This window comes from Pyxicephalus adspersus, chromosome 3 (genome assembly GCF_032062135.1).
Source record: "Pyxicephalus adspersus chromosome 3, UCB_Pads_2.0, whole genome shotgun sequence".
NCBI lineage: Eukaryota > Metazoa > Chordata > Amphibia > Anura > Pyxicephalidae > Pyxicephalus > Pyxicephalus adspersus.
In genome coordinates, this window is record NC_092860.1 from 89393518 (window position 1) to 89418122 (window position 24605).

General features: G+C 38.6%; 1 protein-coding gene across 1 annotated transcript; it reads right to left on the reverse strand.

Annotated features, from left to right (window-relative positions):
- Nucleotides 1-8573: 8573 nt before the first annotated feature.
- C3H4orf54 (chromosome 3 C4orf54 homolog) lies at nt 8574-22471 on the reverse strand. The gene is made up of 2 exons (XM_072406814.1): nt 18081-22471; nt 8574-13935 (listed from the first exon to the last, which is right to left on the reverse strand). Exon 1 carries the CDS (start codon nt 22469-22471, stop codon nt 18089-18091), a length of 4383 nt encoding a protein of 1460 aa, XP_072262915.1. The 3' UTR covers nt 8574-13935; nt 18081-18088.
- Nucleotides 22472-24605: the final 2134 nt, after the last annotated feature.

The following is a 24605-nucleotide window of genomic DNA, read 5'->3' on the forward strand; positions in this document are numbered from 1 at the left end:
TCACTATTGAACCCCTGGCAATCTTGATCTGCAACATATCCATGGTTTTGAGTTAGCTGATATTAAATATGCATTATGGCAGAAAAGCCATTCAAAGAAAACAAAGCTGTATAATATAACACATGTTCACATACAATATTTAATGCAATTCTGTGTTCATATTACATCATGACTGGGGGTAAAGGATTAGCAAACTAGTTGTAAGCTGTTTTAAAAATTATTAGATATTTTAAAAGATACATATGAAAGTATAAAAGCACTTAACTAAACTCCGTGGGTGGTGAGCTTCTGCCAAAATCAGCAGGTATGCACATCATACTTGCTGAATATGGCACATAGTATTTTTATTAATACTCTCCAGGACCTCTCCAGGTCATTGCTGCATCCCAGGAAGGTTTATTCTTCACTGCAGGCTCCACAGCAGACTACTGTGAATACGTCAAACCTTTTTAGTAATTGGATGATGTAAACAAAAAGCCACCAGGAGCCAGGGAGTTAGTTTTTTGACAAAAGAAGACATTGCATGTCAGTACCTCCTAGTACTTTTTTGGTTTTTGAGTTTAGGTTCGCTTTGAAAACCTCTATGCATATATATATATATATATATATATATGCATATATATATATATATATATATATATATTGAAAATGCCGCTGTTTCACAAGCTGTAGGTACAAGTTATAGGTACCAAAAGCAGGAAAAGGTATTTATCCATAGTGATTTACGTTTGTTAGAGTAAATGGTATACCGGATAATGGAACTCCCTTAAACCCAGTACATTCCTCTAATCACTGGGTTTAAAAAAAATATACACTTAAAAATGTCCTTTAATTACGCTGAAACATGGTCAAATGGCATGACGAGTACGGATATTTTTTTTTTTCCACACTACAAAGTGTGATGGTCTTTCCTCTTGTGGCCATGTGCCTGGGAAATTACTGCAACTTCTATTGGCTCTGCAGTAGTGGTGTCCTCTAAGGCTTCAGTGAACTGCAGTGAAATCTGAAAATGGCCTTTAAATACCAAATGTACAGTACAAACAGTAAAACAAGTAGCTCTAGTAGCTCTGGTTGCAATACTTAGCTCATCTGCTGATCTGTTTCCAACCTTTCCAGGGCTCTATTTATAAAATGGTGAATCTGACATTCCCTCAAACATGGGGAGTAATAGGGGGTGAGAGCAAAAAAAAAGAGAAAATGGAAGACCCGACAAACAACTCCTCATTTTAAAATGTTACTTCCTAAGGAGTCATGTTTGAATATGATAGGCCTAGTTTACGAAGACAAATGAATAAATATGACACTCCTACTTATTTTATCTCAGCAAAAGTTTCCCCTAAAATTATGATAAATTCACAAACATAAATGTTGTTGAAATTTGTAAATTTATTTTAACTGAAAAAGTAGAGTTTTATCACCTTATAAATATACAAAAGTGGACCTGAACTTAAGATTTGCTAGAAATGTTAAAAGTGCTCCATGGCAAAAGTTCTATCCACTGTTCCACCTACCAAAATGGTTGCCTCTAAACTGGAAAAATATCAGATGTAGAAAGAACATATGAAATACCTGGTACTATCACAGTGTGATGTATAACATCAGGATCCATCCTTCTTCATTACACAGTCTACTTGCTCTGTAAAGGCTGCCGCTTAAATAAAAGTTCCTGCAAAGTCTAGCTTATACTGCAATATAGCAATGTTTCTCAACCAGTGTTCCCCAAAAGGCTACTAGGGGTTCCTTAAGCAATAGCCTATGTGAGATTTTCAGGTTAGTTTGAATGACACCAATTTTTGGCTATCTATAAGAGTGACTTTCTTACAACTGACCAGCAATATAGGAGACATTCTTCTAATTACCACCACACTAATGTGCTGCAAGTTGTGCATGTAATATTTATAGTAGGGGTTCCAGCTGCAACAATTGTTTGATCTGGCTAATAGCTTCTACTACAATCTACTTGTGCATTACCCACACATTTCTACTATTTTATTTGCTTTTTTGCTAAATTCTTTCTAATACTTTCTAGGAAGTTCTGCAAATAATAAATCATCCAAGGTGTGGGTGAAAAAAACAGAAAAAAGTAGACTTACTTTCTAAAAATGTTCTTTTCTGGTGCATACAATGGCAACATACAAACAGGTGGGTAAGCCTCCAAACTCTATAGGACTGATGTTATTAAATTGTGAAGGGAGGTGATTGGTATATTCTTTTATTGCCATGCCTGTTTGGGTGGGTATATGTATGCTGCCAATGCATGGGAAAACAAAGGAAAATTAGGAAAAGGTATGTGTACAATTTTCCATTTTATTATTATTTATTATTAATATTATGAATAATAATAATAATAATAATAAGCAGGATTTATATAGTGCCAACTATATATATATATATATATATATATATATATATAGTGCACTGCATTACGCAGTGCTGTACATTACATAGAGGCTGCAAATGACAGACGAATACAGACAGTGACACAGGAGGAGGAGAGGACCCTGCCCCAAAGAGCTTACAATCTAGGAGGTGGGGGAAGTAACACACAATAGGAGGGGAGTTATGTAGTGGTGGGAAGTAGTGACGGTTTCAAAAGATAGAAGAAGATGGGTAGGATCTTATACAATTTTCCATTTTCCTGGAGCATTGTAATAGCATACCAATAGAATACAATTTTGGTATTACAAACCTGGAAGAATACTGAAACAAAGAAACTGTTATTAGACAATAGCAGTGGCAGACCAAAATTAACTTGCCAAAATTAGCTGTAGTGAGACATGGTGAATCCATTCTGTAACTGGTCATGAATGTATGACTGGACAACTATGTTACTGTCCTGAATATTGCACCAAGAGACACGTTGCATACCAAGATGTAGCAATTCCAGCCAACAGAGCATCAGGGCTACAGACTGAAATGATTAAGGTCTTTTTTTTTTAACAAAAAACATTCAATTCCAAAAGCTTGATATTAGTTTTATTTTTTTAAGTGGAGATTGTAGAACTGGAAATGAAACGTTATAGCTGTTATTATAATGATTCACCAAGACATGACATAGTCTTCCTGGTATGTCACAGCTAATACAAATGTATCTTCACACAGACATCTTTTGTGAATTGAGTAAATGTGCCTGTGATAAAGCTTGATGATTTCATTGTTGGTTGCATTCAACATCTATGAGGTCAGTGAACATGACAGTGCACTGGTTATTAGCTGCTTCGACAGCTGAGCATAATGAGAGTGCCTGTGGCTTTATACCTAACAGCTGTGAACCCCGACATAACCATTTAAAGCACAGAGACACTATGGTTACAGAAACAACAAAACTGTTAATCTTCCAAAAATAAGGTATCATCCAACATATGTAAAATAAAACACACTATGCCAACCAACCATGTAGAAATGCATTGTGATCATGCTGGGACCTTTGGATTACAGACAATTTAAAACTCATGGTGGGATTATCACTGGGATACGTTATGTTATCTGCAAATCCCCAGTGAAGATATGTAAATGTCTATCACACCTATCACATAAATACTTTCATAAATACTTGAAATAAAACCTATTATACCGTTATGGATATATTGGTGTTGTTTCCCTATTGTAGTTTATTTGACCAGCTTTGCTTAAAGTTCATCTCCAGGCAAATATTATTCTAGCTCTGCTAATCCCTTCAGCAGGTGCTTTTTTTTTGTTAACTGATTTATAGTTGCCTAAGTCTGCCATCTGAGTTCCTTGTTGGAGCCCAGAGACCAGCTTTAAGGAGGGACAATCCAAAGTTGTGAAATCATTTACACTGGTGTCTCTAAGGCTGTGAACATATGGTCTATGTAGGAACACATTAAAACAGTATTAACAAAAACTTTTTTTCCACAAAGCTTTTTTTTTTGTTTGTTTTTTGGAACCTTTACAGTAGAACTTTAGCTCTAGAATATAACTTACTGGCTGGTTAGCTTTAATGACACATCAGATTCAGTATGTACATATTTAATTGGTAGAATCTGATTATACAATAGTAACTGTAAAAAAAATAAATAAAAACAAAATAATCAAGGTTCTGATCATTTATTTTTTAAAAGATGTTTACTGTGTTCCAGTCAACTGCTGTCCTAAGTGTTGGAATAGTTTACTTCTTGAGAACGAACTTGCATCTGTGCATGGAACCATAAATCTTACATATGGCAGTTTTTAGTTTCACATGGCCATGCCAAATAAAGGTATCTCAGTCCAAAAATAAATAAGTGTGCTTAAACAGCCGTGTAATGCCACTCCTATGAACTGCCCGAACGTTTACATGTTTGATTTTAGGATTAAACATGTTGGTACCAAAAATTGGGATTGTCTCCCAAGTTACTTACAGACCAGCTATGGTCTGTATGTGCATGTATGTATGTGTTATGTTTGAACAGCGCTTGCATTAAGAAAACATGTTCACTGAATAGCATATTTAGCACTACTCTTTAGGTTGTTGTCTCTAACAAGAGGAGATGGACAAATCTTTTGTTGAAATATGTTTCTAGGTTGGTTTGACCTGTCACCTATTGGAAGCATCTTTCTTCACGGCAAGAAAAACTTCCTTAGTGTAAGGCCCGGGTCAATACCAGTATTCCCCAGACACCAATCCCCCAATCTATCTCCGTAGTCTACGCCTATAGCAGCCCCAACTTAGCCTCAGGAGACTGGTTGCGTCTCCCAGCACTCAGCTGCCCCCAGTGCGCAAGGGATGGAGATACACCATGGTGTCTGGAAATACTGAGTACAAAATGTCAGGAAATCCAAAAACAAGCAGAGGTTAAAACACAGGAAATCAGTCCACCAAGCCAAGTACAAAGAGATTCGGCGTCACAAGCAGAGGTCGGTGCAGCCAGAGTTCAACAGATAGTCAGGAACAGGCACAGGTCAGTAATAGAATATTCAAAAATCACTCCAACACAGGTAAGCCCAGCAGACGCTATAACAGGCACAGAAGACCGGGAGTAGAGAGGCTATAAACCCCCAGCAGCCAATGACAATGCAGGACTCAGTCAGGAGCTGATCAGCTTCTGGAATCTCCTTCAGCTGTGCACAGCCTACCAATGGATGCTGGGGATGCCATAAATACATCAGGCTGCACACCTAAAGGGAAGCAATGGCTGCTGGTATCTTAGTTTTCCTGGCTGTTGCAAATGACATCTCTGGACAGAAAAAACAGTGTTTTATACTGCGATGGCACACAACACGGAGTCGTCGGCCAGATGAGCATTTCCTAACACTTTGATTTGTATCCAGCAATGCCAAAACCAACCACTGTCCCTAGAATGCTGATAGTGAGATCTTTAACACTGGACTTTCGCTTGGTTCATTGCAGGTAACTTGTACATTGCTGGATTCTAAAATTATTTTATGTTATATGCATGGAGTGACATGTCATAATAATAATATGTTCACAAACCTGAAAGTTCTATCTACTTGACATTTCTCTTCAGCAATATTCCAGTTGTGTTTTTCCCCCAACTTCATTATATAGCATTTGTAATACCAGAGGCTGGATATAAAAGTCGATTTTGCTAGTACACACATCTGTTCAGTTTTACTAAGATTAAAAAAGTCCAGGAAATACATTTTGTAGACCGACATTACCAGTTTGTTAAGCTTTTCTTTTTGTTTTTTTTTTCTTTACAACTATTGGAGTATAATATATATTATGGTATAATATATAGTATGTAGCAAAAAATTTAATAGGAATAAAAGCTAAAGGAGGCATTTCCTAAAGCATCAAAATTGTATTATTACATTTATTATTTGGAAACTTGGTAAATTAAGTAACATATTTAGTACAATTTGTTTATAGCCCAATTAAAAGGGATTTCTTAGTGCCCCAAATCACATTGGCTAACCCAAAACTACAACACTCAACTAAAGCAGCGTCGAAAAAGAACTGTTTGTGCCTAAATTGAATAAGTTGCTGACTCCATGAAATAAAATGAAAAGCCACCTACCAAAGATGTTGAATATTTATCTTTTTGGTATACCTCTGCTATTGCTTAGTCCCAGGACTATCCAAGACTTCCGGGAATGTGGAATAGCATATACCCCACTGGGAGCTATATTTCCCACCATTACTCACTGCAGTTCTACAGAAGTAAAGATGGATGGGTCAGTGATCCTAGCACGAGGTGCCACAGACATTCTAACACACCTGAGAAAATGGGCAGAAAGAACACCAGAAGCTCAGCTAGAAAGTGAAGTTTTAGTATATCAACTGCCATCTTTTTTGCAGGCTGCTTTCAGTTTTATTCTATACAATTAGTGACAGTGTCAGTCTTTATTTAAACATGTAGCCAGATGTTATACATTCATGTGTTACCTTCTTCTTAACAAGTAGTAATTGAGCTTTAATTTAGCCCAGTTTAGTTCTGCATTAAAACAAACTCTTTGTTCTATCTGTAGCTTCAGGCACCATGGAGCAATTAATCCCTAAAGTACCAGAATCACTGAGAAGTTTTCTCAGAAGCTGAACTGCCAATGCCCCCCCCTTCCTAGACCACCAATTTTGACATAAAACATAAGAAGCCTACGAAGGGACTTAGGAACAGGGTTATCTTAACTGCCAAAGAGAACAACTAGAAATACTTGTGTAGTGCTTCTGTATTTTGCAAAGAATTGCTCCAATGTGTGTACAGCTACCAAGTTGTTGTTTTAAAACCTATGTATTCCTTGAAACATGTAATTACAAACAATTACATGCACACAAGTCCACATATAAAATGCACTGTTATTCCTAATAAAGTAGAGTACCTTCTTCAGTTTACTTCATTTACTTTGACAGCCACTTTATGACTGCTTGTCGTAAAAATGAGGATCACTTTTAGGGCTTGTTCACACGACTTTTGTTAAACTGCAAAATACACATTCCACTTTGGTATGTTCCAAAGTAACAGACATGCTGAAAAGATCACTTTCTGGGCTCTATCAAAGTAAAAAAAATGTGTTCTTTTCAAAATGTTACACATTCAGAACAAGGCAATATGCAACACATCCTGTCATACCAATAAATCCATAAGTCATTTTAACTTTTTAAGTCTTTTATTAAAAATATATTTTCACTTACAACAGTATTAATCATTATACAAATCTGTATTATAATAAAAACATACATATTCAAAAGTTTCAAGCATAATTCGTCATCTCTTTCCATTTATATATATTGCTTCTGAAATGAATTCAGTGCTTTTCCAGTCACCATTGTGCATTATTCAGCCTCTATGTATATGCAATAAGCTCACAATTTTCTGCATAGGTTTTAAGTTCATTAAAATAATACACCTTAAAGGAAATACACCACCAAAAGTGATTGTGTTGAAACAAGCAGAAATTCAGTAAACTGATTTGGCAAAATATGTTTGCTTTTTTATGCTTGGAATATTGTTATAGCAGGATGCTATACCCAAGTAAGGCAGTTTATTCCCAGATTTTATGTCAAACTCTCTTTCATAGCATAGATGTCAAGGTTTGATGTAAAAACTTTAAATCTGCCAATTTTCCTGATCACCTAAATGTCCAAACTTCCAACAGTGTTCAATCTGCAAAAGTATTATCATGCCTATTCAAGTTTTTTTCATTAATAATAAAGTGTAAAAGTTTATTCAATGGGGGTTGACCCATTTTGGATAATTATCTGCCTGGTCCATGCATAGACCAATATCAAGTGCACCCATTTCTATACAGATTTTTGCTTCGACAGGTAAATATATTAGATATTTTTAGGTTTTGGATAGTATGGGGAAGTATGAAATCCTCTGCTCATTGCTACTATCTAAGGCTCAGTTAAAGAGAATTTACATTATGTTCTGCCACTGCAACAATGCTTTCACCAGAAAAGTAGTCAAGGAAAATCAAAAACACATATACACACTGCACGGGAAGGCTCTAATCCATCAGCTTTTTATTCCTGTCTTCATCTCTGGTGGAACCTTTGCCATTATGCTAGTAAGTCAAGGAAGAACATTCTAACAGGGCTCCTTTTAGCAGTACTTCTAATCATTCCCTACACTTTCCAAAACTGAAAGAAAAGTTTTGGCACTTTAAGGAAAGCTGTGCAAATGATAGTTCCCTGGCTGTTATATTATATATAGAAGGGGATCAGCAATGGTAGCCCCAACATTTCTCATATTACAAGTTTACTTAAAATAAAAAGCAGCAAATGACTAGTTTATAACTGCTGACAAACTGGTAATGGCAGAATGCAAAAACACAGTCTTCACTCATATCTGTCCGTTTCACAATAAATCAAGCTACAGGGAATAGAAAATATGTTTGATATAACTCAAATATGTATGTACATTGGAAATTCATAAGAATACATGGTTAAGTGCTATGTATTGGTGCTATGCCATAAACATTTTTATTTTAATATATATCCAAAATGTGGCCCTTTGGAATAGTAAGGTTTTGAAAGCAGCAGTAAAGATTTTCCTTTACACCTTTGGTTGGCTTTGTCTACCACATAAGTGCTAAAATTACTAGTGATTGGTAACTAAGGGACTGGAAATTCTAATTTTTTGTTCTCAAAAGTAGTATATCTATGGGGACTCATTTAGATCTTTGTGTTGAGGTAACACACGTGGTAATACACATAGCATGCACTGTGGTGCCATTTATTGCTCTGCAATGCATAGTAGTAGGGCAATTCATGTTAGCATGTGTTATAAAGCATATTAGCATACATACATTACTGAACCATATAGATGTTAGTGAGCCTTGAATGTTTCAAGGCCCACTACATCTTCCAAGAACTTTCAATGTCCATCAAACCACATGCTATTCTTTCAGAAATAAAAAGAATACTGTATGCAACCTCATCTGCCAACTTGCCACCATGCTGCCTTTTGTATTGCATGCTGTAATGGCAACAGGTTCAATGGCAGTAGGAGCTAATTACACAAAAGATTGCTCCTTAAATGTTTCATCCTCAATGAGTTCTGCTTTCCACTGATAGTCATTTGATACACGTGCCATTCCTTCCCTGACAATTGTTTCCCTGATGCAATTAACAGAATTCCATTTCTCCATCTTGTTCTAATAATGACAGTCACAGCTGTCAGCTGCATGAATTACCTATCAGATGAAACCGCCAATTAAAAACAGAAGAAATGGAGTTCAATGGCACCAAGAAAACTATAAACTTACACTTGTTTTATCTGACAGGCAGAAAAATCATTTTTGTTTAACACTGCATTATTAACATTTAAAATATAGCAGCACATTCTTGAGCCCACTGAACAGGACTATTCAAAAAGGCAAAAAAAAAACTAAAAGTAGAAAATGATGTTTGAAATTATTCCTTCAAAATATGTTTGTTGTTCATTAGTAGTATTTGTAAAAATGTCAATGAACCATTAAAAAAAGCACATTATTAAGTGTCCCACCCCTTGGCTAAGCCTTGCCAAGCAACATGCTGATAAAAACAATGAGATAAGCTTAAACTATATAAACAAAATAGGAAGTTCTCACTTATGCTTGTTATTAATAATATTATTATTGCTTAATACTGTTCTGCTGCAGGACAAGAAAAAGATCTGTGCAAAGCAGGAGATAACTCTATAATTGCCCCAGAGAACCATACAAACTGGATAGTCTAAAGCTTTAAAACTTAGCTCTAAAAAAAAAAACAAAGGTATATAAAGTGATGATTAAAAGATAGAAAGGACACATGGACATTTTGGCACTTATTCTTATGTAATAAAATATATTAAAAAAAAATAAAAAGTAAATGCATTGATGGGATAGGCCTTGTTGTGTGTGTTACAGTGGTGACATCTTCTTGTCTATACATTTCTCTTTACTGGCAGATTGCTTCAAATATATATTAAGCATTATGAAAAGGCTTTTTTTCTGTGATAACACTTTTGCGATGGGATTTCCACAAGATTGCCTGTCATGTGTTTTGCCTGTCATGTGTTATTCCAATTTGTCCATTGGTGATGGGTCTGCAGTAGGTTGACATTGTTCGACCTTGGCAAATGACACTGGATTTATAATGCTGGATAATATGATTGGCACTAAATGTATTTCCAGGGACCTAAATAACTTTGTCTGTAAGCATGTTTGTGTTTTTATTTTTTTTAGGGACTTTTTCTACTGTTGTGTTTAACTTGGGAATGGGTAAGATGCAAAAATTGTACAACTTGTACTTATTCTTTTTGGGATAGGGTCAATATCTAGTTACCCCTCTATTAAAGGAGCTTCCAGATTTCCCTATACACCATATTAACCATATCCCTTTTTGGGGACTGGATGTTGTATGCCTTTTTTGACAGTAACTTGCCTAAAAGTGCTAACAAAAAATGCTTTCACTTTGCCATTTATCCCTAAACATATAAATAGAACTGCATCTCTGCAGAAAAAATCCACTTACACCTATTCTTTATATATTAAACAACACTTCTAGGTTTACAATTATGAACAAAGGGGCAGAACTCTCATCAACAGCTATGATTTAGGAAACTCCTACTTATCATTCTATTCTGTGCAATTAGGGGCAAAAGGTTCAAGGATTTAAAAAGGTTTTGGGAAAACTTTGTGAAAGACAACAAGCCTATCCCATGCTCATTAATGCTCACATGTTAATGCATACAGGGTGATTGGTCATAATGGTTTGACCATTGCACCTACCCCTTTTGCTGTTTTTTAAACAATTTCTCCCCACTATGAACTGAATTTAATATGTAAGTGCATAAAATTAAACAAATAAATATTTTCCTTTAGCAAAATCTGAAGCAATGTTGTAAAAATTATGTAAAAGAAATATAATTGGAAATGTGTGCTATACTATCTGTTTACCAAGCTCCAAATATTACTTTAACCTACAAACAACCAATTTATTACATATGCTGACATAGCATATATATTGCAGCACACAGTTACATATGCTGGCCCCATATCTCTTGTTACCACTAACTACTACTGAGCTAAAAAAGAACTACTCCACTTGTTTATAAAGTAATATAAAACTCTATATCCTGAGACATGTCTATAGCTGGTAAACTGTAACAGGTAACTTTTTACTGAGCACCCAATTACTAAACATATATGACAGTCATTATTAATACAGATGTTACCTGTAAAGAACTGATCAAATCAGTGTGCTGCCCAGCAGTCTAAGATTTCCAAAAGACATGACATCTATTTTTCCTCTACGGTATGTAAAATATTATAAAAATATTAAGTGTTTAGCTTTCAGTAAGGATTCCATGTCCCTCTGTGCAGTTATTTTACCCACCAGAAAAAATATGAAAAAGCTCCTTTAAGCAGTCTCTAAGAAGCGATCACTGCATGTAAAAGCACAAAGCATATTTTGGATATATACAGATAAGATAAGAAGTTTGGTAGCAAAAATAACAATACATTTTTAATAAAGATCTCTATAGACAAGGAAATTAGCCTGTTTTAGATCTACTCTGTTGATACCCATATATGAGTTCTGCTGCTGATCAATTTCCAAATATGATGTATTAATGGAACACCGTAGCAAAGCATCTTTGGGCTCTATTTATAAAACAGGGAATCAGATATTTCCTCAAACATTCTCTCATGGGAAACTTCCAGGTCCATGTGTTTCAATGGTAGTGATTGATTCCCACCACAGAATGTTTGGGGGAATGTTAGATTACCAGTTTTATTAGTAGAGCCTTTGTCTTCATTATATACCTATGTCTACTGTGCCTTTTATCAATCTAATGCTGGATTGGTGAACTGAACAAAATCATCCTTTTGTATGTAATATATTAGGGAAAGGATACAGCAATTTCACATAGTAGTCGATTGGTTGATGTTTAAGGGTTTAATAATTAAAGTAAAACTAACATTAAAATAATTATATATGTCATATAACCTGTGGCTAACCTTACAGATATTTTTGTTTTTCTGCGCCCCTCACCCAATAATATAGTTTTATTACTTACTGTCAGCGGAGTTGCTATTTTTTCCCTTTAGCAGACGGACAACAGTGGACATCAGTTGATGGGCCAGGGATATACTGTGCAAATGTAGGATGTTCATTGTAAGGATTTACACTTTAAATTAAAATCCAATTTCTCCTAAATACTTTCAGTTACAGCAACTAGTGTTTCTTTTGGTTTAAGCCATATAAGTAAAAGCTGACTGTTTAAAACCCATCAGTTCAGTTGGGTTACTTCCAACTTTGAAGCCCCCACCTTTGATGGAAATCTTGGCCTTCTACGGGTTTGGCCAAGATGTTCTGCTTCTTGGCAGGATTAACAGATAATATAACTATATTGCAGTGCAGACTACTGCTGGGTATTTGGAAGATACATGGGAGCCTTATGACTACTTGCAAGCAAATATCTTCTTATACTTAAATACAATAGGAGTCCCCTGCATGGATATTGTGGCTGTCTAAATAGGTGCGAGTAGTGTATGTAAAGTAATGTACTTTGTCTCTTCTTCCAAATAAAAAGAGGGAGATCTGCCTCAATAGCACAATCATATTACAAAGCTACATGTGCAATGCTTCCCATGATCAGAGCTACTCACTAATATCTATGTGTTTTTGAAGGAAGATTGGTAAGTTAAAACTTGTTTTTAAAAAAGAAGAGTGATTCTCCATTAGAGATTGATGAATGTCATATGCACTAGAGTTGCTCTATGGTCTTGCTCATTAAATGAGCTGTCCAATAGGCATCCAATCAGAATTTTCATTGATACCACAATGCTGGGTACCCATGCATCAGTTTTTAAATTATTTTTATATTAAATTTGAGTGGATGATTGCATTTGTGAATGCTGCATAGGGATCATAGTAGGTAACGAGTTCTTGCAAGTTGTGATTTTTCAAATATCTGCTCACCAGGCCTATATATCATGGATCATGGAGAAACAGCATCAAGTAATGAATAACCACTATGTATACATAATTTAAATGGACTAACTGATTATTTTATGCAATCAGTTTTTAAGCAACAGATCACCTATCATATATGGCTGACAACATGACACATTTTAAACAATTCTGGTATGATCTGAATATTTTTGTGGCTGGTGGACCCACGTGCATTTAATGGGCTGTCCCAACACTATAAAAACATTATAGTGCAATGCATTAAATTAAACTACCCTTTAACCATAACTACCTTTTTTATTCTGGCATCAACTATTGTGGCATTTATGTTAGATAAATCGGGACTGATATTTGCTGCTTACGAGAACAGATGGTATATTTATAAATGATGAGTTACTGACCTCCACTTGGCTCTCCTACTGAACTACCTTGCAGAAAAGGTTACATAAGGCACCATTAATATGATACTGTTTATATCAAACTGACTCACCAGGGATCACATCTTTTAAAGTAGATGTAAGTGTGTATAGCAACCAAAACGAGCATCCCACATGATGTGTCCTTGCATGGAAAACAATTTGCTCAGACTCTCCTTATTTGGAAGAATACAACATTAGGAGGAAGTTATGGCACCAATAAACAATGAAAAAAAAACAATTGTCATCCTTTCATACAAAAAGAGCCACAGAGCAGCCCAAACACACCAAAAACATATCAATACTATACAGTGTTTCTAAAAAAAAATCAAAGTTTTCTCATCTTTCAAACAATGCATTAGAAGACATATACAGTGAAAATCTCAGTTAACTGTGTAGCTTAATATACTGTACTTAAGTCTTTCTCTGTATCTGTTTTTTTTAAGTTTGATAACTCTGCTATGTTCTAAGAAAAACCCAAACTCACACAGTCTACAAGCTGTGATTTCTTTTGTCTCCTTCATTTTGACATATTTAGTTCTCCAATTGCCCCTCACCATTGTTTTGTAGAACAGGGACAAGATTTTCAAGCAGGCTTTCTTCTAGCCAAACTTTCTGCAAGTACCACAGACTCCTACGCCACATGGAACCTGGTCCAGGACAACAAAGATGTGTTCACTGTGAGAAAAAAATAAAGAATCAATTAGCATTATAATAGAATTTATTTTTCTGTTAATAGGCTACCAGTCCTCAACCCTATTGAACACCTTTGTGATTAGTTGGAAGGCCGACTGACATTTCTTCTTGTTCAATATCTGATCCTGACCTCACAAAACCTGAATTTGCTGAATGGACACAATTACCCCCACACACACACTGTAAGCTTGTGGAAAACCTTCCCCGAAGGGTGCATACTGATAAAGCCACAAAAGTGGTACCAGCTCCATGGTTGTAAAATGGGATGGGGAGCTCAATGTGATGGTCAGGTGTCCACAAGCTTTTTAGCCATGTATTATTGATAGGTTACCAACACTTGTTGGTTCTAAGGCTTTTTTTTACCTTTGTTACTTTTAGGGCTTTTTTACCGCACTCTTAATCACAACCTAAACCACTCCCAATAAATCATACAGAAGTGGTTGAGAACTATTTTTTCACACTGCAGTTGCACTGGGTTTTCGGATGTGATATTTAGGTCCCCCTCTCCACTTGATTATCCAACTGCCTTCACAGATTTGAATATGGACATGTTCCAATAGAAGTGGACTGTGGTTGAATGCAGTTGTGTTGCAGTTGTTGCTAGAGGACTGAAGACAACCTATAATCCCTGGTGGTGCAATAAACTGCATCGCTGACTCCAAAAACTGCTTCCAAGTGCATATAGAGCCATTCAGAAGTGGCTTCAGACTGCACACCTGAATAACTATACAAATCTCTGCTTTACATCTACATAATGAAGGCTGCGGTTATATAACAAGAAAGTCACCTTGCATGCAGAGGCTGAGAAGGTTAACGGCTATGTTTAATTCCAGTGTGCAACAAGCACGTTTGTGTGTGACAGTGACATGTGTGTAAACCACAGGTGATGACATAAAATACCCATCTCTACTTACTATAGAGAGCATTCCTATTCATTAACAGGTCCCTGTCACAGATAGCATCGGGAGTCTTCAAATGTTTCAGTATGGCATTGTCTATCATTAAACACACAGAAGGTCATTTGCTTCCCCCAGGTACCAAAACAGTTATGGAAACCAATTAGCTTTTTGCATAGGCTATTTATAAGTAGATGATAAATATAATTTGGAAGATTTCCATTAGTCCTACCTAACTCATCAAAGCTTTTTAGGAACAATGTTTTTAAGTACATCTGGATTACTACCTTTTTATGGTCTAACAGCAAAATTTACCATTGTAAAAAAATATATAAAGGTGTATATGGCAACCATAAAAACAGGATTATACAGCACTATAGTGCAAAATTTACAGCAAGCTATAAGAACCCAGTTGACTGATGAAATCAGAGACCTGATGGGATATGATGAAATGCTAAGTAACACTGCTTTCTGCACTCATATTAAATAACTCAGTCTGTCCTTCCGTACAATTGGTTAATGATGCTAAAAGGTTAATAAACAGAGAAGACAACTAATATACCTTTAGACCATCTGCTGTAACCTTTCACAGAATGCAATGTTTTTTTTTCATAATAAAAGATAAAAGTATAGTAATGTAACTAATTATTATAACATAAAGACCCAGCGTGTACCTTTTTTAATACTGCCTACTTATTTCTTCCTAAAACATCAGATTGATGTCATTTTAATGGAACAATTTTTTTTTCTTTGAACTATTGCAGTCATGGAAGTGAAGTCTAACATTAGGGATATTACCGGCATTTTTCCATTTACAGTGCCCTGTGTTTTCTGCACAGTGATCCTGAGCTGGCTGTGTTATTCCCACAACTTTTCTTTTTCCTACATGTTGTAAACATTTATACTCTCTCCAATATCACCACAGGATTACAGGGACCTACGGTTACACTGAATATAAAAGGATATGGTATGAGGACCCTTCAACTGTGGCCAGTAAGGGATTAGACATGGCATGAATGTTGCACAGTAACCACTGAATAAACTGCTATTTGTACAGATTCAAATAAACAACAGAGAATTCCTTATTAGTTTATGATATTGGATAATAACAGTTTAAAAATTACAACCGTCAGTGTGTCATATGTAAAGGCATATTATTTTTATTATAGTGTTTTACAACAGATATAATAATAAGACTAATGGTGAGTAATTATTCACTGCCCATAAAAAAATCTGCCTGTGTTCATTTAGACTTACCACACCATTACTTCCAAGAACAGAAATCTTTTTTTTTAGAAAAACATGTAACTGAAAGGGCTAAAGAGAATATCTTACATTTTTCATTGATGCTGAATTGAAATGTGAGGAGAACATTAATTTGATGTATAAGGGAAGAAGTAAAGTTTATCATTGCAGTGCAAATGAACAAGGAAGACTTCAGTGACAGGTGAAATTACAGCAGGAATATAATGCTTTATTACTGGCATATTTAGCTAAACATGGGACCCAGCCTAAACATATGGCTAAATACAGGACCTAGCCATGGAGTATGGCCGCTCCCAGCACTATTGTACTGTCACACTGATTACAAATCTGTGGAACAAAGGAAAAACTATATGGGAAATAAGGAGTTTGGAGGCAGTTTTTTTTTACTGTATTTTAGGTCAGAGTGTATTTGGATAATGATGCTGCAACTGTACTGTGGTCAATAATTGGATATTTACATGTTACTATGTAACACATTCATTATTGTAAAGGTGATACAAGTGAAGAACATTACACTAATCTATATCAGTCTATATCAATTTATTAATATGCAAAATACCACTGTATCTATCAGCTATTCAGTTGTCAGTCAGTGTTGCCTATCTGCTCACTGGAAAAAGAATGAGCATCATCAAAATGTTAATATATTGTGTATTCATGCTGATTGATTTTTTTGTTGTTGGTTGTTTTTGTTTTTATGTTCCCCCATTTACTAGTATTACTCTTTGAACATATAGGAATCAGAATTGCCACATAGCTAGATGTCGAACTGGTAGAGGTGTCTACACAACAAGACTGGCTAATCACAATTCCAAATTCTTTTTATATCTCTGCATGTAACATTTGCCTGTTGTCCCACCATAAAACACTAGAAAACTGCTGTATGGTAGGCAGTATTAGGTGGAAGAACATACCTGCAGCATTATTGAACTACATTTCAAAACACTGCGTAACACTCCCAAAACACTTCATCTTTTAAAATTTAGGGAGAGCTAGCATGCTCCTCCTTCTCCCAACAATACAGAACTTACTGTAGTCTAAGCATTCTGTCATCAAGCCAAAACTTTTTCAAATGGGCACAAAATTTGATGACTTTTTTTAAAACTACAATTAGAAAATGTCACCCACCCATTTAGAAATTTAGAAACTTATAATAAACCCACGTTTTCCCAAAGTTCACAAACTGTGTAAAAGATGTAAAATATATATACTGTTAGCAATATTGACATTATAATAATATTAAATGCATTTTTATAGTGTAGTAAGATAAAAACCTACAATGCAGAGATGTCCAATAGAAATACAGAACAAAGTTAATATTAAGGATTTGGGGGGGGGGGTATCAATTTTTAGCTACAGTAAGTTTGTCACTTGTAATATCATAACAAGATATCATAACATATCAACATAAAAAACAATTAATCTAAATTAGAAGAAATTAGAAATAATTCAGAAACCTAGCTGTGCAGCTCATTGACATGTTATTTGGTCTCTTAAAACAAAAAATTAATTGCACTTGGTGGCTGTTCTTGAAAACTATTGCGAATTTCAAAAGAGTATGGTGGGAATAAGGAAACAATATAACACAATGTAATATATTCAATATAATATAACTGGATATACTACAGGATCTGTAACAATTAGATAGATAGATGCACTAAGGTCAGAATGAATAGGTAGCAGATAGACAGAAAGACAGACAGACAGACAGATAGATAGATAGATAGATAGATAGATAGATAGATAGATAGATAGATACTGTTTTTGACTATTCATGAGAAACTACAATTTTTGCTATCATAGAATGACTGTTCTGTGTGTTTGTGTGGCCACTTTTACTTCCCAGTTTATATGGAACCACAAGTCCCAGCAAGTCCTACATTTTATTTTGTGGCATTGAATTTTGTTCATGCACATTAAGTGGACAGAACTGCTTACCCCATATGAATTAGATTTTTTTTTTACCTGAATGTTCATCTGTGTTCCACAACAAAACGCATGGTGGTGCCATCGAAGGATGGTGGAGCCACGATTCTGGGTCCAGGCTGAGACAGGATGCTGATGACCTGCTTTCCATCTGGGCAGCCTAGGGATCCCCTCCTGATATTAGTAGCTTGTCCAGTGGGAGCACTGGATGACCCAGTGGCCAAGTAGTAAGGGGTCTCAGAAAAGCCCATCTCCCCATGCTGAGACCCCTCTACCCCAGGCATCTCATAGGTTTGATCGCTCCCTGGATTAGAGAGTTGGGTCTGTAGAGTGCCAGAAGGTAGGACAGTTGCTGGAGGAGTGGGCAAAAATCCAGGATAAAACATATAAGCAGGTCCATAGGCACCAGGACTAAGGGCTAGTTGTGGCATGTGAAGGGGTACAGGTGTAACTGGAGGAGGGGGCACAGGGACATCCACATATTGTCCAGTTTCAGGATCAAACAATCTCCTTTTAACCGGCTGTACTGGAGTGTCCACAAGATAATACTGGCCTGTAGCTAAATCCACAAGCATTTTGCGTTGGGTCTGTGGATACATCTCAGCAGGAGTGGCTGAAGGCAATGGGGGAGAATAGTAGATGGGCCCCTGAGTGCTGGGCATGGCCATTGCTACAGGTGGCAGTGAGTGATGGTAAATAGTAGCTGGAGGAACAGAGTCTGGGGTTTGGGGTTCAGACCCAGCTGAGGGTGCTCTGGTGGGCTGCACCCCCTCCTTTGCTTTGGTACGCCAATCATTGGGTGCTTTGATGGGGCTCTTAGGACTGGCATCTTGGGATTTGGTGCTGAAGGGAGGCAGGGTGGCCAGGGCTGCAGAGTCTCTCACAGTGGCTGCAGCTTCCCGAATAATACTAAAGGGTTCCCGGGTGTTTGCATTGGTTACATTGGATCCTTTGGTATTGATGGTTTCACTGGAGGGCACATCTCGGACATTTGTCCCTGCTGGTGGCTTTCCTTCCCCGGATGATTTTACCGGAATAGTAAGGTAGTTCTCAAAGTCAGCGCTAGCTTTGCGCACCAGAGAGGGAGGCTGAGGAGCGGTTGGCTCCACCTTTTTGGGCTCCTCTAGGGACATCTGAGGAATCTTCAAAGAAGTCGGTGGCTGAGGTCGGGTGTTTTTAGTATTCATAGCTGCTTCCTGGTTCTGTTGTTTATTCTTAACGGGGGCAGCGCTAACCTTAAACACATTTACATTGCCGGTCCCTCTGCTCGCTTTTTCGGGCTGATCTTGTTTCTTGGCTTCACCAAACTTGGACACTTGGAAGGTTCGCCGGGGTGCTTTCTTCTCCACCACGGGGTTCTTCTCCAAGCCGGGATAGGAATTGCGACGTACCAATGGCTCAGGTGCTTTGGTAAACGGAGGGGCAAATACTTTGCGTGGCTCTTCACGTGACACCCTAGCTTTGGTTTCCGCAGGGGCTGTCACCTTGCTACCCCCAGCGCTTTCTTCGCAGGCGATAAGATTAAGGAGATGGCTACCTCCAAGGGGCTGTGGGTCATCTTTGCGCTTCCACTCTTTCTTGTCATATACATAGAGCTGCTCCATAGTCTTAACCGCAGCAGTCAGCTTCTCCAGGGCAGCTCGGGACTGTGGAGACTGTCGCTCTACTTTCACCTCTGGCTGCTGATTTTTCTCTTGTTTCCATTTGCTAGCCTTAGACACAATTTTTACTACTGGAATCCTGGGGCCAGTTTTATTGGGTGCTATGGTGGCTACAGGAAGTCTACCTGAAGCCCTATGCACCAGGACAGTATCTGCAGGTGACAGTCCCTCCTCAGTATCTGTTTTGTCCTTGTTGTCTTCCTCTTTACTTTTCACTGCCTGGCAGGTGATCACAATGGGAGACAGGGAGGAAGATATCTTAGATGCTGTGAACATCTTTGTTTTTTGATCAGTGGTACTCTGGTCAGACATAACACTGCCCCTGTCACTACTATCACCAGTGTCATGGCTGTATGAGCTTTTCAGCAGCTTCCTAACGTCCCTCACTTGGTGAATAGTCCCCTGCACTTTGGGTTTGGTCTCTCTGACGTCTCTTACCAGAAATTGGGGCATTTTCTCCAGAACCTCAGACCTGGAGGGCACTTGGTTCCTCAGATCTTCTGCTGCTTTGGAAAGGGTAGCAGCACTGGATGTCAAGTTTGGGGTCAGTAGCTTGGCAATGTTGAAAGGGTTGTCTTTATTCTCTGTGGATAATCCTAGGTTTAGCTTAATCTCTTGGGGTTTGGGGGTAATCATAGGAGTCATCCTGCTGGCTGTAGCTTGTAGTATGTGAAGTTTTTCACTTTTAAATTCATTTTCATTGCGACTGAAACAGGTCTGGTGGGCATAGGTAGACACGGAATATTTGGTGGCTTGCTTTGGGGTTTGCTTTTCCTTAGGGGTATGCTGGATGCCAGGCACATACAAGCGAGACATTTTGGTAGACTGAACAGTGGATATTTCTCCAAATTCAGCTCTCCAGTCCCTCTCTAATGGGATCTTAATCTTTCTTGCCTTGGCAACCTTCTCTTCGATTTTCTTTTCCATCTTTTCAATCTCCTTCTCTTTCCAGGTCCTAAAGGCACTGTTCTGACTGCGGAAAGTGCCCTTCATGCTGTCTGTAGTGCTCTTGGACATGGATTCCTCTCTATGAGTCTCAGAGGGAGTCCTCTGCTTATTTGTATTACCAGCAGCAGGAGCAAAATCCTTGGCTTTAATATCGGAAAAGTCCCCAGTGTCCTCACTACTGACCAGGGTAAGGTCTGAGCCTGCTTCTGAGAACTTGGAATTTTGTCTCTGTATTGTCTTGTCCTTGGAGCCCTCTCCCTCCTTAGCTAAGGCAGCTTTCTGAGAAGTGTCTGTGATATGTCCTCTTTCCATTTTAAACTCTTGCTCCAGCTGCATTTTCTTGGAGATAATATTTTTAATAAGGCTAGAGGCATATTTGGATTTGTTAGAGCCCTCCATGGCTTCAGCTGCACTGCCTGTACGTTTGGTAAGGTCTTTAGCAGGAGCTTCTTTTGGCAATGTCTCTGTAACTCCATCCCTGCAAACTGAGCCTGTAGCATGTTCCTGAGGCTTGCTTGCTTTCAATTTGCTGCTGAAGTTTAAGGTCTCTGTGAGGGTGACAACCCTGGACCCAGACTGGATGCGCTTGGAGGAACAAGCTGGATTAGGTCCTTTCTCTGCTACTTCGCTCACAACAAGTTCAAAAGCTTTAGTTTGAGATTTGTTGGCTTGGAGGAACACTTGTTCCTGAGAAACGTCCTTGCCTACTTTCTTAAGCCCAAAGTTAGATGTGGTGGAGGAGTGCTGAAGGGTCTTCTCTGCCTTTTGGGATAAAAATGAGCCCCCTTTCCAGTCCAGGTAGGTGGACCAGCTGTTGATCCCTAAATTCTGGTCAGATAGAGAAGTAGTGGACTCGCTGGAGCTGAAATTGATGGCTTCAAAGTAAGGATAAGCTAGGCTGCGGAAGGCTCTGGATGTCAGGTTCCTCACCTCCTTATCAGCATCATCTAATTCACTAACTGCGCTGGAAGCTCCGCTGGAGATATCCGCATGGACCCCGCTCCGCGCATGGAGCCGCGCAGGGATAGCGACGAGCCTATGCGCATCGGACAGCTGAGGATAAGGCGCAAGGTGATGCTGTTGATGCTGCTTGAAGGCTGACTTGCTCTCGGTGGCTCTGGACAGGCAGTAGCTCATGTCTGTGTCATGCTTGGCATCAGCAGGGGCGGTGTTTGGATGTTCCTGGATGTTGCTAGGCTCATTTATAGCCTTGGATGCGGTTTTGATTGATAGGAGGATCTCGGACTCGTCCACCCTGGCTATGTTGTCTATGGAGGGGGTATCGCTTTCCGAATAACTGCTGAGCAGCTCGGTACTGGTGGGGTTGTGATCACTGGCGGTGCTCATGTAATAACTGCAGTCCTCATCGGTGGGGCTCTCTCCTTGGCTATCAAACGAGGCGTACTCCAGGAAGGGGGCGCTGTCCTCCGGCGGGCTCCACGTGCAGGGGGTCAGCCCAAAGTCGGGGTATTCGGGCTCCGGGTCAGCCTCGCACAGCTGGATTTCGTGGGTGGTGATGTAGTGCGCCTCGTCGTTGGCACATCCCGATGGGTCAGTGGCATGGGCAGAGGACGCGGTGCCCCCCGATCTGCCCTCCTTGTTCCCTGGGCTCTGGCCAGCTTCTGTACACACGTGTGAATTCTGCTGGGCTGCACACTGGCTGATCTTCTGCCCCTGATCGCTGTCACATCCGCTTACCTTGTGCTCCATGGCCGGTGTAGGAGCTGGCACCTTCAGGGTCAGGGCAGCCTTGCTGCTCACTCTTTTCTCTGCAGAGAATGGGATCTCCACGTATTCCCCCAGCTTCTCCCAGCCCTGCATATTACCCTCCAGGCGCCGGGCTACAAATCAAGCCGATGGGAAATTCCTCTTTTCCTGAATGGGATCCACACGTCACTGGAGAGAGGTTTAAGTGACATTGAGGGGGGGTGACACGTGCTTAGATTTCCCCGATTCCTTTGTAGTGTCACAGCATTGTCCCAAACACGAGCTGACTTTCTTCCCTCTGGACTCTTCTGCCTAATGTAGCCCCTGTCATGGGGGTGAGAGCTGGTGGGGCATGGCATGATTATAAGCCCATGGTATCAACTTTCCTCCTGCACCTTCACATCAACCTACAGTTCCTTGTCTTAGAAGTTAGGATTGTATGAAAACCATATAGCTGCTTATCACAAATATTCAACACAAGTTTGTCTTAGAACTATGAACTTTATCTTAAAGATATTAGCTGCAAGTAAGTGTTTTCCTTTCTCTTAGGATTCTGGGATCATTTCAGGGCGAATTATAACTTAAAGTAAAACTATTTTAGATTGGGATAGAGAGGGTGAACATTTGGAATATATGTTATTTCCTCTATGTCTGATGGACCTGATTACCAGTGTCATTGGGAATGAACAGAAAGAAAATCCAAAATGTTGCTTAAAGTGTACACCAAATGTTAAACTATAACAAAGTAAAACTATTTGAGATTTGGATAGAGAGGGGGGTAAATTTAGAATATATATTATTTCCTCTCTGTTTAATGGACCTGATCACCAGTGTCATTGGGAATGAACAGAAAGAAAATCCAAAATATTGCTTGAAGGGTACACCAAATGTTACACTATAACTTGAAGTAAAACTATTTGAGATTTGGATAGAAAGGGGAAAACTTTAGAATAGATCTTTTTTGCTGTCTGTATAATGGACCTGATCATCAGTGTCATTGGGAATGAAAAGAAAGGAAATCCAAAATGTTGTTGCTGGAAGAACAGGAATAAAAGGAAAATCTACCCATGGGGACACTTGTTCTTGTTAATACTGTAAGAGCACTTTCTGACCCATTATGTGAACCCATATGGTTTTCTACTCCCAAGCACACAGCACTCTGCTACTTTCTGGCCAGGAGAGGCAAAGTGTACAAAGAGCAACAACCAGATTTGTGGCCACAGTGCAAGTTTTCAAAGAATAATTGTGCCGCCAAAAGCCTGGGAACTGCATTGCATGCAACCAAGTGCAAAAAAAAAAATATTCCCAACCTCTCCCAATTACTTGATTGGGAGAGATCGGGACCACAGATGAGCCTGTGGCAGAAAATTGCAACTAACTGCAGGTCTGAAATGACCCCAAAGGTGGTCATACATTTGATCAGCTATTCTCAAATAGTTTTCTTCAGAACTTTAAAGTTGCTCTAGAATCCCCATTCTCAAACAGTTTTCCACAGCACTTTAAGGTTAAAGCCACTCTCAATGTTTATCACACTAAGAACCCTTGAAATAACTTTCTGGTCTTAGGGAATCCGTGTCAATTATTACTTTATCCACAGCACACATTACAATAGTGTGGTGGACAGTGGTAAGGATGCCTCTTACATTGCTTTCCAGTGTCAACTTACTGAAAGCAAAAAAAATCATTGATGTCAGTTAAAATGACTCTTTTACCTTTTGCTGATAGACCTTCCATTTTATAGTTTCTGCCAAGTTCTTGGGCTAATAGCACTGCAGGAAACTAATAATGATCTTAAAGCGTACCTAAACTTAGAATTTTCACTTTACAAAAAAAGGGTAGCTTAGTTGTTAGTGTTTTTGTTAGTTGTTAGTGTTTTTGTTTTGTGTAAAAGGGTGCCACACCGCCCAGGCGATCGAGAATGAATTGGAGCCCAAAGCCTCCTGGGATACCTTTGTCACATATCCCAGGAGGCTCTTAGGCGCTTCTGCTCATGACCGATAAAAATGTGCCGATCTCACGCATGCACAGTGAGATCGGCAATTTTTTTTTCATTCTATGTCACCCGATCTCGCGCCTGGGTCAGTTGATGTAGGATGAAGAACAGGAAGAAGAAGAGAAGATAGCGTCGCCCAGAGTGCTCCGGAACGATGCGGGACCCGATGCAGGACCTCCCGGGAGGGATCAGACTGCCCTGCAGAATTGTTATTCTTAGTGTTATTTTTTTTTTTGAGTTTAGTTCCTCGTTATC

Bases quoted from the DNA above. Each gene is read 5' to 3' on its own strand.
- C3H4orf54 (XM_072406814.1), bottom strand. From the start codon at position 22,471: ATGCAGGGCTGGGAGAAGCTGGGGGAATACGTGGAGATCCCATTCTCT.